The sequence below is a fragment of the Syngnathoides biaculeatus genome, chromosome 8, assembly GCF_019802595.1.
Source record: "Syngnathoides biaculeatus isolate LvHL_M chromosome 8, ASM1980259v1, whole genome shotgun sequence".
Classification (NCBI taxonomy): Eukaryota; Metazoa; Chordata; class Actinopteri; order Syngnathiformes; family Syngnathidae; genus Syngnathoides; species Syngnathoides biaculeatus.
The window spans coordinates 17,143,523-17,159,890 of record NC_084647.1 but is presented as its reverse complement, the minus strand read 5'-3'; the positions used below and the strand labels follow the sequence as shown (position 1 = coordinate 17,159,890).

Sequence of the window (16,368 nt, the reverse complement as noted above, 5' to 3'; positions counted from 1 at the left end):
TATTTTGTCTTTTTGTTGTTTTGATATATTTTAGTACAGTACACGAGTTTGTCAGCGAACTGTATCATACTTTATGTTACAGATTGCACACGATTAGTGCTTTGTTATTATGATTCTCAGGCCCAAACCAAAATTTTCATTTCATCTCAGCAAGTCTGCCATTTTGAAGTGAGAAGAAGAGGCACTTCCTTCCGAAAAACACACTTGTAGATATTTTGCCTGCTCGCGGGTGAATTTTAAGCAGGTCTACTTGACAGGTGAACGACGCGCAAACAGTGAGACTTTTGATTTTTCACCTTCGCGCGTGGGCAGAGCACGGCAACGACGTTTGATGAATCCGCTCCAATCGCAGAACTCTGAATGACCCGCCTGCATGCTCACAAGCGTTTTAAGGTCGACGCCCGGAAGAGATTCACAGGTAGAGATGTATACATGCAATAACGCTGCTTTAATTTGTTTTTGTGGTTATAGCTGCCTCAATTGTCGTTTAAAATGATGGGACAATAATGTATATTTTGTGTGTATTATTGTGAATCTCTCTTGCCTAGTGTGCAATCTATAGTTCATTTCAACTGCTGCTTTGGGGACCTGCTGAGCTGTTTCAGCAGTGTCATAACCGGACTGTTTACAGGCTGTTGACAATGAATTTAACGGCCAAATCATCAAATGGCATGATTGAAACGAAAGGATTCATTGGTCCATCTTCCTTTTTTTTGTTTTGCTTCGTTTTCTCCCATTTATAAATCTATGAGAATGTTATGTTTTCACGTATTTGTCCTTGTGGTGCACTCGCAAATAAAAGTCTCCTGGATGTTTTTGTTCCGTTCGAATGAGCAGTCGAAGCAAATGTGTGTTTGGGGGCTCAGGGGAGAGGGGGCTTCACTGGCAAGTATCAGAAGTGGATGACTGTTTATTATATGTTTATGATATTGCAGGTTTGCTATTGCTTTTTGGTCTTGTATATTCAAGATTACTGTACTTCCTGTATGTGAGGTAAAATCAAGTTTTTCCACATACTTAAAACTTATATATTACAGTTATGGTTGACTTTCTTAGAGAATTGTTTTTTTTTTTTCTTTTTTTGCAGTACTAATGTTTTTGACCCCCTAAAAGCATTTCATCTTTTTGACTACACCTTATAGTATGAGAGACTCCACGGGCGGTCCCAGTCAGCATTTCGGGTTTTGATGCAATTCTGAAAAACTTCTTTCAATCCTCAAAATCAAGGTGAGAGCTGACTTTTATTTTTAATTGTATTGTCACTAGCACTTGAGCTAACTAACAACAAAATGTAGCTGGCTGGGGTCTCCAGCAATGTACAGTATACAGGGAAGTACTGCTATTCGCAGCTGAAAGGGGCTGCACACTGTCAAGAATTGTGAGAATCTATCACGAATTGACCCCCCCCCCCTCTTGGAGACCTTCATTCTCAACCATTTTTGTTATCATTCCCTCTTCGACCGATGTGTTCGTTGCCCGGCCAGTGGCATCGCTGGCACAAATGATGTCACATCTTTGCGGCCAAGTCGTGACATCGTTGATTTGTGTCATATTGTGTAGTTCTACCCCATTTTGTCCACCTTTACCTTCACCCCCCCGTTGCTGTGCCTTAGCTCAGGACGCTCCACGGTCTCCACTTCGCTGCAGCACTGTGCTTATGGGCTGGCCTCAATCTCAATATTTGTCAAGGTAAAAACAGACCCTCACTCTCCACAGCGTATTTAGTGCGTCTCTTTCGGGCTATTATGTTCTGTACTACGTGTTTTTTTGCAGTGTCATGCACATCATATACTCGAATCAGTGATGTCACAACTTTGCAGAAAGAGCATAGTACAAATTCGGACGCTTTCCTGCTACTCAGTACCTACCAGTCATCAACTCTGCTCCCAACTGTCTCATTTTCTCCGGCTAAAAGCAGATATTATGAGGTAGTATTTCGATCACCTCTAATGTTCATAGTGTGTACCAGTCAGGTGTTGTAAATAAACCACTGGTGCTAGAAAATGAGCAAAAATCAAAATAAAAATGCTAGTCTTGGCTCATCCTCTTGCTGTGTCTTATACTGCCGCATGCGATACTCCGCAGTCTCCACTTGGCTATAGTACTCCTTTTTCTGGTGGCCTCAGTTTACTCTTGAATAAAATTGGTTCAGAAGTAAATACTGTGCTAAAAGTCTCTTCTTAACTGATGTTTGTTGCCTTTTTATTGTTTTATTATTATTATTATTTTTTACAATTTCCTGCACACCATAGACACTTTTAATGTTACTACATTTTACAGTTTCATTTAATTGGTCTGAAAATGATTATTGACCATCACTAATTTCGTTTTGTCCATCTAATCTGTGTACCCCAAGACTGTATCCACCTTTTGTCATTCATGCAACAAAATAGATTTCATGCTTGGGAAGTACATTTATGAATAAATTGAGAGAAGGCCATCGTTGTTTTAGCATACTGTGTATATACTGTGGGCGGCACGGTGGATCAGCTGGTAAAGTGTTGGCCTCATCGATCTGAGGTCCCGGGTTCAGTCCCGGCCCCGCCTGTGTGGTGTTTTCATGTTCTCCCTGTGCCTGCGTGGGTTTCCTCCGGGTACTTCGGTTTCCTCCCACATTCCAAAAACATGCAACATAAATTGGACACTGAATTGCCCCTAGGTGTGATTATGAGTGTGGCTGGCAACCAGTTCAGGGTGTACCCCGCCTCCTGCCCTTTGACAGCTGGGATAGGCTCCATCACTCCCCATGACCCTCATGAGGATAAGTGGCAAAGAAAATGGATGGAATGGACATACATACTGTACTGAAATAGTGATATTTTATGGTTTATTTAAAGTTTATTACTTTTTTTTTAAAATGAAATGTTCGTTTTGGCTAAATTTTGTTTGGAAAAAAATGATTTCTCACAGTGAAAAAATGGGAACTGCCATGTCAACATAATTTTTCGGTTTGGAGGATAAACATGCTATTTTTAATGTACAAAAATCTCTAGTTCTATTCAGACTACTAAAATGTTTATTTGACTGACTTTATGAATGCATTTATCCTAATTGACATATTCAAATCACATCAACTGGATCGGACAAATGAGTTTGGCGTCAATCTTCATTGAATGGAAAATCTTGAACTTGTCCCCCGTGAAGTGATTGTAAGCAAACAAGTCATCGCGTGGACTTCGGCCAAAGTGTCCTCTTGATTGAAATCCCGGCTGGCAGCAAGATTCCATCTGCATTATCTCCCTTCTCGAAGCATTCACTCTTAGATGAAAGACACCTAATGATTGCAAGAGTTTGTGTCTGTGCCTTTAAAACAAATCAATGTCCTTTGCTCTATCTTTTAAGTGCAACTCATCACATTGCTTGAGTCCATAAATCCACCCGAGCGCTCACTGTCCAACCACTGTTTTAACAAGTTGGGGAGGTCCAGAAGTGATCCCAGAGGTACTCCTCCCTGGAAAGGTGAGCGCACACTCCCTCCGCTGCCTTCTCTCCACGGGTGCGGTCTTGTCCACGCAGGGTAGAGAAGGTGTGACACTCTTCAAGTTTCAGCACGAGAGGAGCCAGTCTGGAATTGCAAGTGTAGGACCCAGGACATATTTTCCAAGGAGAAAAAGCAAAGGTGACTTGCTGCTTTACAACACGATTGATCAATACTGCTTGGTGAGTCACTTCCGTGGCCTTTGATTGGATTTAGTCATGTTATTGCTCCTTGTTACATTTATTGACGTTATCTTTGAGCCAATAACTCACAACACACGTTAACACCCATATAATGTTGAGAGCTGACTAAAGTACTCACACTCTGTACTTCATCTTCCAGAGTAGAAGTATGGATTCGACTCCTGTCATAAATAAAAATAAAGTGCAGAGCGAAATGTATAAAGTAAAATTTCATTTTAATACTGTCAATTATATACAATACTCAGTTTGGTAACTTATTGCAATAAAAAAAACATATCTACAGATAAAAAAGTATATATTTTCAAGTTACTGTAATAGTTCTCAGACTGAGAAGAAAATCACATCATGTCGCATGCTGTTAAGAACTAGGTAGCACTGTGTCTACCTCTATGCAATCAAAATAACATATTTTCTTTCCTTTGTTTGAAAGGTAATGTACAGATACCTGAAATTTTTTTAAGTACAGTAACAAAGTATTTTGACTTTATTTCCTACTACTGCCCAAAACAATTTATCGCCAATAAAGTAGCAGTATAAAGGTTGAAGTGGTCTATTGATTCCAACTTCCCTGAGACCTCTGTGAAGTAATCCTACGTCATCTAATTCACAAGAAACACACAAAGTACTGTACTTTACATAAATTGGGTATTGGTTAGTTTCTTAACACTGAAGGCCATTGTGATTATTAGAAAAACAAACCTCGACAAACACTGCGAAAGTTAGTTTTTGCAAAGAGTAAATTGCAAAGAAATTGTACTGCACTGGGTACTGTTCATAATGCTAAATACATAACAAATCTTGCATGTTGCAACAATCATATTTTGATGACTAGATTGTGTCGCAATTCCACCAAAAGTTGTGCTTCTATATAGTAACCCGCTCACTGAGCTGAAGTTTGGCGAGATTTGCCAAACTGCGGACGTACATAGCATGACACGTTTTTACGTGACTTTTGAGGGAGATTTTATTGTTGTTGTTGTTGTTCTCTCATCGTGGTGACATTAAGCACTTTTGGAATTAACCCTTTAGATCATAGGTGTAAAACACAGGGTCCGAGAGCCAGATCTGGCCCAGCACTTAAGTCTACATGGCCCATTTAAGCAAATCACATTTATATAAATTTCTTGCTAAAATCTGTACCAATATTGCAAATCTAGCCACTGATAACCATAAGTTGCAGTAACAAAAAATAAAAATTTCTCTGGCTAAATTTTTTTTCAAGATCTTTTAAAATGCGCAATACTTGAACAAGTAATACTTGTTCAAATCTGTTAATCTGTCACTTTATTACCTATAATATAACGAGGAGCTTCTACATTATTGTTTTGTAATCGCAAAAGACCTCAGAAAAAATATAAATTCAGTGGCCTATGACCTAAAACCTTTTATTACAAATAGTTCAAAACTTTCAAGTACCCTTATTATGTAGTGCTACGTAAGTGAGTTAAGATCTAATAAGCTTAGTAGCCATGCACTTAAATGATACAGCAATATGGTGATTTATGGCATATCTTTGCTCTACTAACGCCATTGTAATGCTCCCCCCGCCTCCCTGCCCCCTCCTTTTTTTTTCCCCAGTATGCATGCGTCACACAAACTGCCATTTGGAACACACCTGTCACGCCCAATGAAAAGAAAAACATCATTGCTGTTGCTGCCGGGCTTCTTTTCAGCCAGCGTGCACAGCTGAGAACATGACTGCGCCTTGACGTTGGCAAAAACTCTCCATCAAGATGGAACGCGGTGATCCTCCACTGCCACCCCCTCCCCCACCCCCTCTACTGCCACCCCCTCCTCCGCCGCCGCCGCCTCCCGGCCTGGGCGGCTCAAGACTGGAGCGTCGGCGCTCCCGGATGCGCAACTTCAACTGGGAGACCATCCCCAAGCACACGGTGATGGGCAAGCGCAACATCTGGACGGAGGATCGCCCGGACGGCGACTACGAGCTGGACACGGAGCACATGGAGGAGCTGTTCAGTCACAAGCGGGCCCAACAGCAGAACCAGCTGCAACTCGCCGCAGGCGGCCCGCCTGCGCCTTCTGCGGGGGAATTGGTGAGTGCATGTTCGCTGATTTTTCAATGGAACTTTTCTCTTTCGAAAATCCTTTTATACTGGAAATCTGCAATTTATAGCTTTTTTCTTTAAATGAGGTTTTACATTATATGGTAGTACCTTGGTGGTACTTTACTGTGTAAGTGCCCGAATATTGGAGTTTTGGGAGTTGCTACCTGTTGCTCGGTCGATTGTTTTCTACGTAGAAAATGTTTTCTATGAGAAAAAGTTGATTTACAAATTCGCTCATTGGTAGCAGTGAAATTCAGAACATCGGGCCATGCTCAGTTCACATTGGTAAAAAAATGTAAATTCTTTACTTTCAATTTAAATGATGTGAAATAAAAAAAAAAGAAAGTTAGATAAACACTTTAATACATTTGCCATCCACCCATTATCTTCGCCGCTTATCCTCACGAGGGTCGCGGGGAGTGCTGCAGCCTATCCCAGCTGACAACGGGCAGGAGGTGGGGTACACCCTGAACCGGTTGCCAAACCAATCACAGGGCACATAGAGACAAACAGTTGCACTCAGAATCACACCTAGGGGCAATTTAGAGTGTCCAATTAATGTTGCATGTTTTTGGGATGTGGGAGGAAACCGGAGTGCCCGGAGAAAACCCACGCAGGCACGGGGAGAACATGCAAACTCCACACAGGCGGGGCCGGGATGGAACCCGGGTCCTCAGAACTGTGAGGCCAATGCTTTACCAGCTGATCCATTTATGATTATATTATTACTGTACTTTTTAAATAGAGTGCAAGACTGTAGAGTCCTATTTCGATTATTAGTATTTAATTCATCTCTTTGGCTTGTGCCAGTCGTGTCTGGAACGTATCCTCCAGGATGAGTGGGCGTTCACTGTTGGCTGAATTGAAAAATTAAATTGAGATAAAAACAATCAAAGCATAACTGAACCATTTTTTTCTGGAAACTCTCAGAAGACCACCAAATGCAATACAGTAGATGAGTAAAGTACAAAATGCACCTTATAAAACCTCCGCACATGCTCTGAGGCTATAAAATGCTGAGGCAAACATAGTATTGTCTAATGTTTCAGGAATTTTATCTCATCATACAGTGTGTGTGTTTGCTCAAGGAAGGTTGTTGTGTATGAGAGCGTTTAGTCAAGTTGAGCACACTTTTCTAAACGATACATATTTTACTTTTTTTCGCCCTCTCACAATTTAAAACAGTTTCCCGGTGTCCCTTTAACATGCGTGATATGTTTTTGTCCCATACTTCAAGGATCAAGTGTTAAAAATATTTTCAACCCATTTTGAGACTTGTCCCTGAAATGAAATCATACAAATGAGATCCTCTTCACCATATTGCTATGCGACTCACTGAAACCTCTCAAATTTCCATTGGCGTGAATGCGAAGGGGCTGTAGGAAATAAAATGGACGGGCAAATTTTCACTCACGGAGGCAGCACTTGAGCCACAAAGGTGGCAAGTTACGCCTGTCCGATAGCTGATCTTTGAAGCCAACAGTGTCCAAATAATCCCTCATTCTTTCCTCAGGTCTCCATCCTCAGCGCCAAGCGGAGCATGAACATCGGCATTTTCCTCAAACAGTTCAGACGGTGAGACGCTCGCAACGGTAACTTTGCGCAACGATAGCACACAGCGTAACACAACACATGCGACTGCGTCACGCGTGCGTGTCCCGGCAGGCGTGATCTAGTTTAGACGATAAATGTGTTGCTGAAGGCTATTGTGTGCGTGTGTATTGCACATCGTATACTTCACGGAAAGCAACACAGGAACAGTGTTGTTGCCATAGCAGCGAGGTGTTTAAAACACATTCGCTGCCATTGACGGCTTTTGAGGTCAAACAATGCCTCTAAATATTTACACACTCTTGATTTTTCCCAGGTTTTTCATTCATGTCCTGAGGAGGTGTGTGCTAAGATTAGGCAGATATGAGAGATGTGAAGTACTTTGAGAGTAGTACAACAATATCTAGTATACTGAAGCAGGAGTGAATATAGGCTACAACCCCAGCCAAAACAATGAATGAAATTTACCATAATTTCCAGCATATAAACTGCAACTTTTTTCACACGCTTTCAACCCTGTCACTTATGCGGTGATGCGGCTAATTTGTGCTTTTTTTCTAACGGCCGCAAGGGGGCATTCGAGCAGAAAAGGGAAGAGTGAGACTGGTGGAATATATGTGCCGAGGAAGTGACTTTTACTGGTATGTTTTTTTTAGCCGGCCCTGTTAGCGCTGTCCTAGCGTGTTGCTGCTGTGTTACTGCCGTGTTTCAGTGATTTTTATCGGTATGTCGTTTTTTTTTTTTTAACCATCCCTGTTAGCGCTGTCCGAGCCTGTTGCTGCTGCGTTACTGCCGTGTCTCTGTGACTTGTACCAGTATGTTTTTTTTTTTTTTTAACCGGCCCTGTTAGCGCTGTGCTAGCGTGTTGCTGCTGTGTTACTGCCGCTTCACAGGCACTGTTTGGAAAGAAAAGCTAAGGTATATTCTTAAAACTTTGAAAACTCTTTCTGTGTACCGTCTTTGTTTGTAAATATCTCATGTTTCAGTGTGGGCACATGCGGCTTTTAATCAGGTGCGGCCTGTGTATGTACAAAATGCGTTTTCCTTTAAAAATGTACTGGGTGGGGCTTATAATCAGGTGCGCTCTATACTCCGAAAATTACGGTAATTGTTATAATAATTACGAAACTGGTCACCGTTCTCCATGAAAAGTGTTTGCGAAAAAGGCCCAAAAAAAAGAAGACTTCAGTGGAAAAAAAGGAGCACCTAAGGAAAAACATGAACTCAATATTGTCAAAGTATCTCTGTATTTTGTGCGGATTCTAATAAGATGGTTATTTCTCGAAGCTCACTTGTTGAGGCTTGCTGGTGCAATGAGTCTTTTGAAGCGGTCCAACCTGAATAAAAGCCAATTGCCGGTGTAATGAGCGTGACACGAGTAGTGAACATCCATCTTTCTTTCTTTCTTTCTTTCTTTCTTTCTTACTTTCTTTCTTTCTTTCTTTCTGTCTGTGCTCCTCCATCCACAGGCCTGTGACCGACATGATTGAGGACATCAGAGCGGGGAACGGCCGGGGCTTCGGTCCCGGGAAACTTCGGGAACTGTGTAAACTGCTGCCAGATGACGACGAGGTACCCGCAACTCCTTTTTCACCTCGATGGATACACAACTGACAGCACTATTGTATCTCAAAAGACCTTGTTAACCATTAATAATCGGGCACACAGAAATTCTTCTGATCAAAGTACAGTGCATTGCAAAATGTTTTCCTTCATGAAGAAAAATGTTCTATAATGACTTTAGAAAGTGTTTTAAGTAAATAAAGAACCACAAAACCAACGTTTTAACATTGATATGCTCATTGCTTATAAATAGTGTTTTTCTGATCTAAGTACATTACAGAATGTTTTACCTTATGAAGTATATGAATTGGTTATTACTATATATTTTTAACCTGTACTAAAGCCCAAGTATAATACAGAACTGCAAGACTGTACTCGTGCGTTAAAAAGTGTCAACACAACAAAGAACTGCAAGACTTACCAAATATGTTACAAAAACTTCCATTTTTGCAGGTCAAGGAGCTGCTTAAATTTGATGGCAACCAGTCGGCCTTGCCGGATGCAGACCTGTTCATGCGGATGTTGGTCCAGATCCCCGGGTGAGAGCCCTGCTGGTTCTCCACGTGTTCTTTCTATTGATCGGAAGAGGGTTTATTATTAAATCGTGCGTGTGTGTGTGTGTGTGTGTGTGTCAGGTACGAGGAGCGTCTGAGTAGCTTGGTTCTCAAGGATGAGTTTTTCCCCTTCATGTCTGAAATGAGAGGTTTTATTGACACTTTGAAAGCTGCTGGAAATGGTACTCGATTTTTTTCTCTTTTTTTTTCCCGTTCGACTAATTCTTTGGGCAAGTTTACCGAACTCTTTTGTGTTTATTTTCTAAGAGCTTTTGGATTCCGACAGTCTGCACGCAGTCATTCGCCTGGTCCTGAAAACTGGAAATTACATGAACGCCGTGAGTGAGTTTGTCTGTGGTCGCGAATGCTCGATTGGCAGTGTACGTTGTTTGCTTGTGTATGTGAGCTTGACTCGTTCGGACGACAGGGCGGCTACGCGGGCAGCGCCGTGGGTTTCCGGATGGCCTCCCTGCTCAAGTTGGTGGACACCAAAGCAAACAAACCCGGGATGAATCTCATGCACTACGTCGTGATGGCAAGTGGACTGCGTCGCTTTCACCGAGTCATCAAACATTTGTTTATGTTTGGTCTTCGTGCGGTTTCTTTCCGACAGCAAGCTCAGAATGCTGATGTGGCGCTGCTCGACTTTCCCAAACATCTTGCACACATTAAAGACGCTGCGAGGTAAATACACGTTTTAATTCCCCATCATACCGAGCATGATTTATGAACCAGCCAACGAGTGGCATGCGGTGAGGTTCATGATCGGCGAGGCACTGACGCCAGGGGAATCAGATATAAAAAAATGATCCCGAAATAGAAGATAAGCCTATATTTCAATTTTGACATTAATTGAAACAATTTGTTTTTAAATCTTTTGGCTGTTTCAATCGAATGGGTGCCGTTCAACAATATGACAGCAAGAAAAACAAAGGAATATTTAATATAAAGTCTGTAGTTGTGTGTGCTAATGCACGGGGATCAGTCATGCGACGTCTGGAGCTCGATGAAGCTCAAGTGAACTGTCCCACGTGCTGGTTGAGGCACCGTACATGCCAGACACCACCGTGCACTTTTGGTGACCTTTCTGGCCGATACGAAAGACTAAATGTCACACACTTTAATTCAATTTATTGGACAGTCTGTTAAATGTCAGCAAGTGCATCACGTGTGTGATGAAACGTATATTATTGGCGATGTAATGAGGAACGCGAATGTCTCTCGCTTGAAGCTGCGGACCAATCACAACGTGCCCGAATGGATGTGAGGGGTTTGTTGAGCCATCATGGGATGATTTATTGCATTGTTCTGATGCATTTTTGTTGCAATGCAGGCTTTCAATTTAAATTACTACACCATTGTACTTGTTTTTGGCAAAAATTGTTTTTTTTTTTTTTTTTTTGCAAAAAGAAATTGTGTTGCATGCTTCTACAATGAAAAGATAGATAAAACTGATTACTCCCTCACCACCACCACCACACACATACACTACAAACATTTTAGTTTTTTACTGTACTTATTTTCGAAATAAAAGTACAAAACATTCTTGATTTTTGTCACAACGCCGATTGGAAATTGCCATTTTCAACCCATCATTTTGCAGTTCAACCATTTGACAATGAAAATAGGTCCATCAGTTTATTAGTTATAATTGTACGTTTCTGCATTTTGGTTTTCAGAATCAATCAAAGTGACATTGAAACAGAGTTTGACCGACAAGTCAAAAAAGTGAACGACGCCAAAGCGAATACTTTGAAGCAGGAAGACCTCAGGGTTCAGATGGAGGATTTCCTTAAGGTGAGGAAGACCTCTGTTGGATTCCTTCACTGCTATCAAAAGCGGGGCCTCTGCCAGGCTGCTAAGCGTTGTTCTGGAATATTCTCAGGATGCTGAGACCTGCTTGGATGAGGTGGAACGTGATCTCCAGGTACTTCAGTCTACCAGCGACTCTGTGGCGCAGTACTTTTGCGAGGACCCCAGCAAGTTCAGACTGGAGGAGTGTTGCTCAATCTTCGACTCCTTCTGTGAGAGGTTTCTGCGAGCCGTACAGGTTAGGTCCGTGTTCTGACGTGTTAGAAAAAGGCTGAGCTTCACGCTCTATTCCTGAACATGTCCATGTTGATTCTCAAATCAGTGAGATCTGCAAATGTTGAGTTAACCTGACTTTGTTTAACCGTCGAAGGCTTTTCAACTCTAATTCAAAAACCTTCTCCAGTTGTAATTTGGAATTTTCGCCCCCCACACACAGAATGGCATAACAAGTAGTCCAGAGTCATCCGTTTATTTGCATTAATGTCCAAATCATAGGCAGAGAGAACCGAAAGTGGTGTAGACAAGCCACCGATCCCAAACTTGAAAGGCCCTTTATAAACTGAGGACAACGTTTATGGCATCACTTCTCCTCTGTTTCCAACATTTTGCTGTCTCTTCCCCAAAGATTGTCTCACTCCATAAGAGAAGCAGCAGCTAATGAGCAGTTTTGCCACAAGCCATGTGACCAACGTTCTCTCTAAGCTGCACACCTGCGCATTTGCGCACTTGCAGCGCACGCTCAGCGCGCATGAAAACCGATCCAGCGCAGTGAACCACAGCTGAGTCTCTAAGAAGCTGATGCCCTGCCACACCATGCCACACACTACTTCCTTGTTTACTTGACACCGCCCACCTCCTGCTCTTAAAGGGATACACTCATAATTACAAACACTGCCCACCACCGGTGCTTTAGTTAGACGTAGAGCAAAGACGAGTTAGACATGCTGCTTATGCTTAATCTAGATAATAATGGCAAAAGTAAAAAAAAGAAAAAAAAAGAAAAGGAATCCTGTTGCTTTAATGAATGTCGGAGTATGTGAACAATAGTAATAATAATAATAATAATAATAATAATAATAATAATAATAATAATAATGAAGAAGAAAATGTGGTAAAACTGGACAAGATTGTCTCTTTTTTGAGTAAAAAAAGGTCTGGTCTGAAGCCAAAGTGGAAAGTACAGGATGAGATGGTGTATAATGTTAAATATCCATCTTGGCGCAACCTGATAGAGGATGTAAGCACAGACAATACAAACTAATTCTGTATTTTAAAAATAGGAGACCTAATAACGTTAACTTTAAAACTGTTTGGTAGCATCATTCATCTTTCAACATGCATTGCTAAAGATATTCTGCAAGTAATAATTCAGTTTTCACCGAGAAAAACAGACGGGGATATCATTGTGAAAAAATGATAAATGAAACAAAGTTGGAAGCAACATTTCAAATTTACCGTTCGTAGTTGGCTTGGTTTGGTTAGCAATGTATTTTTTTTGGTTGTTGACATTTTCATTGCAAGTTTGCATAAACACAAATGAAATTGTTCTTAAAATTTTCTGATGGTAATGTAAATGCTGTAATCTGAATCTTTTAATGAGGCATGTGACTTCAATGGATTACACCGATCTGACCACAGAGCATACGCCTGCTTTGCTCACGGTGGTCAAAGTGGGCGCTCACGGGCTTAGCGTTTTTGCTCAGACATATCAAAAATTAGAAGGAGTGTTGCATGTGACTGACCAGTTTTATAAAAATGGTCGTCTACCATTAACACTTCCCATCAACAATAACAACAACAACAACCACTCTTGCACCCAGCAGAGACATAATTATTGGGATTCCAAATCAAAAATGTAGAACTCGCCTTTCTTCAGCAACCAAATAAGCTCCAGTTGCCTTGATTCCACTTTTGCTAATTGATTCATTTGCGTTTGCCTTTTCCTGCAGGAAAACACAGCCCGGGAGGTGGCAGAGGTGAAACGACGACACCGAAACCGCCTGCAGAGTCCCGCCAAGCGCAGATCCACAGCCACCTGTTCAGTCAGAGACAAAGAAATGGAGGGGATCGCTTTAGAGTCCATCCTCCAAAACTTTCTGACCAACCGGCTCCAGCGGAGACGGTCGGGACGACCCTCGTCCACTCACGGCAGCCCTGTGAACGGCAGCCCTCAGTCGGGGAGCCTTTCGGAGATTTCGTCTCAAGCGGACTTCCCTAGGCTAAAAGGGGTAGGACCCCCACAGGCAAGTGTCACAGAAAGGAAAAAAGAGTGGAATTCGGCTGTGGAACTCGCCAAAACTCCCCACCAGCAAGCGGACAGCTCAGACAGCGAGACGGATGTTGTGTCGGAAAAGGATCAGGGAGGGGAGATCGTACTTTCTGCTGTTGGAGAATCGAGCAGCAGGACTCCTAGCATTTCCTCCTCAGCTCGATCGTTCTCCGCCGCCACGGACATTGACGACGACGATCTCCAGGACAATAACGAGGAAGAAGCTCAGAAATTGCGTGAAGCCTCGAAGAAGGTTTTGCTCTACCAGAATAGCCAGAGCAGCATCTCCTCTGCAGAGTTTTCTGTCGAAACCCCCAAATCCCCCAGGAAGAGGGGCGCGCTGAGCCGCCGGCGGACTTTCGACATGGAGAGTGACCGGTACCCCGGAGACCCGACAAACGAGGAATTGGTCAGATTGTTGCTCAGCTCTCCGCCTTCCTCGAACTGTGACATTCCTCGCCGACACACGCTACCCATGAAAGTCAAGAAGAAGGAGGAGATTGACGACGAGGACGAGGTGTGGGTTCCCGTCTCTGCAGCCACAGACACGGACCAGAAGACTGCATGCAAGTCCAAGCAAGTGTTTGACTTTACTGACCTACCTCAAAAACAAGGCTCTCAATCCACCAAGAACCTTGCTCCCATGGGCCAAGACAAGGAGCAAGGCCACGGGGAAAACGGTGAAACTGTTCCGCCCGAGAGTTCGTGGAGCACGCCGGAATCTTCCGGACTGTTTTATGGTTTTTTGAAGCGCCTCGGCGATATTGGGAGACTGCAGACTAGCACAGAGACCACCCAGCAAGGTGTCGGCACCGACGTGTAGTGGGGTGTTTCCCAAGCCGGGGCACATATTTTATCATATAAATATCTCAACGCACACCACCAAAGAAAAGTGTCACGTGAAATAATGATGATTTGGTCTGAATTTCCACAAAAATGTATTTACTTCAGATGAAATCTGGGCCTGTTGAGTTGAACACAAAGAGATTATTCTTTTGTATGGCTCCACATTAGGATCAAATTTTCTGACTAACTGCACTGTAAAACGTTTTGGCTGTTTGATCAAGCTACGGGAAAATTTTCATTATGTTTATGGCCCTGAGCTGTTGGTAGTGGCTGGAGAAAGGGGATGATAGTTACTAGTGTCTGAAATCAGTTTTTGGGACAGGTGAGATATCTTTCGTGGCAATTTGAGAATACATCTCAAACAACACAGACAGAGCAGAAACTGCTACAACCATAGAGGAACGAATCTGATGAGCCATACAAGGAAGTTATGGGGAAAAGTAGAAGTTCGAGTCAGGACAGAAGTGAGTATTTGTGAGGAACTGAGTAGGTCAGAAGGATTTGCATTGTGTCTTTGTAGGTCGATGGGAAGTTTATTACAGGTTACCCAGAGAGGAACTGCGGTGCTGCATGCGGCTGTTCGATGTGGCAGCTAGAAATGCCAGAAGATTACAGGACATGTTACGAAGAAAGAGATGGTAGGTGGGACAGGCAAGCAGCTTGGAACGTGTGGCGGGAGGTGTCAAGTGTGTTAATGTGATAGAAGAATTTGCAAGTGTGGAGGGGAATGAGATGAGAAGAGATTTAAGAGAAGATTCCGGGTGTTGAGAGTGGCGCTGAAGAGACGGCACAAGGCCAAAATGGAGGTTGGTGGAGAGGATGATGTTGACAGCAGCCTCCCGGACGGTCTGGGAAGTCTTTGGGAATGCCCCTGGGCTTCTCTGCTTTCGGCTGCTTTCTACCTTGGATGAACAGGAAATGTGCAACTTTCAGTCAACCTCAGTTGGGAAATGTGCTCGGTGTTGCGTCGTTGGCCGCTTTGTGAGTCTTTCCAGTAGATGGCAGCATGTTATGGGAAGATGTGTTCATGACTGTTTCGAACCCAAGACAAGGTGGTTTCATCGTGGAGTTGTCATTTGTGTAAAACCATTATTAAATCCATGTTATTTATTGGAGTGCATGCTGAACCCTAGGAAAGTAAGTGCTTTATGGGGTTTTTTTTTGGACCTCAGGCATCCAGTTATAATTGTTCTTAATCAGTTTCATTTGCTATCTTCGTATTGTTCTCCACTGATGTCATCAGATGAGTTGCTGCTATCCCATAATCCAGTCTTTGTTTTTTGTTTTTCTTTGTTAGGGGGGATTGGGGAGGGTGTTAGTGGGGCTTAAATGGGTCAGTGTTACAAAGGCGGTCTGTCAAATTCAGGCGAGCGGTGCAGTGCTGTCGCAAAAAAAAAAAAGCAAGCAAGCACCTGGTGATCAGCTGACGTCAACTTTTTCCCGTGCAGCCGCTGGTCTTGCCAGCCGGTGTCTAATGTCCAACATTGTCCATTGGCACATTTGGTGGCTCCATCCCGTTACGTGTTCTATTTTAACAATAGGCAAATCATGTTTGTTCAGTGTCTGCGCAACCATTTTCCTGAAAAGTGGCAGGCAGCTTCTTCATAATCCATTTTAACAATCACCATCACCACTATATGAAAGCGCCATGTGACGTTACACATCTGTGCCGTGTAAACCTGAAGCAAATCAAAATCAATTTTTTACGTGATTATGTGACAGAAATGTAAAATAATAAAATATCTCATACTCACCAGATGCTGATGATTGAATGTGTGAATGTGTGGGGACCGCTACTGATTTATAATTTTTTTTTGTTTTTAGCTTGCTCTGATCAACCAATCAGAAGCCGGAAAAAATGCTGACATTATTTTGGGCTAGCTAGCTAGCACTCTGAGGCAAATTTGAAAGCTATTTGATGAAAGAAACACGCCCATTGCAAATATCATTGTTCTTTTTGCCAACGTAAACATTGTGCCTTTCTGAAGGGACAATTTTATCTTTTTTTCCATCTTTTGTATTGGAC

The 16,368-nt window shown here is 42.6% G+C and overlaps 1 protein-coding gene across 7 annotated transcripts; it reads left to right on the top strand.

The window, feature by feature from the left end:
• Nucleotides 1-282: 282 nt before the first annotated feature.
• On the top strand, nt 283-16,089 carry LOC133504991 (FH2 domain-containing protein 1-like). Of its 7 annotated transcripts, XM_061827772.1 has the most exons (16): nt 283-418; nt 1,143-1,227; nt 1,614-1,689; nt 1,774-1,928; nt 3,343-3,619; nt 5,260-5,735; nt 7,261-7,322; nt 8,768-8,870; nt 9,315-9,400; nt 9,497-9,597; nt 9,683-9,753; nt 9,843-9,950; nt 10,029-10,099; nt 11,095-11,212; nt 11,301-11,465; nt 13,177-16,089. In XM_061827772.1, the coding sequence occupies exons 6-16, from the start codon at nt 5,415-5,417 to the stop codon at nt 14,317-14,319; spliced, it is 2,349 nt and encodes a 782-aa protein (XP_061683756.1). In that variant the 5' UTR covers nt 283-418; nt 1,143-1,227; nt 1,614-1,689; nt 1,774-1,928; nt 3,343-3,619; nt 5,260-5,414; the 3' UTR covers nt 14,320-16,089. The 7 variants fall into 7 exon arrangements, with proteins under 7 accessions (XP_061683756.1, XP_061683759.1, XP_061683755.1 ...); XM_061827775.1 differs by lacking the exon at nt 1,774-1,928 and having other exon boundaries at nt 1,619-1,689; XM_061827771.1 differs by lacking the exon at nt 1,774-1,928.
• The last annotated feature ends 279 nt before the right edge of the window (nt 16,090-16,368 follow it).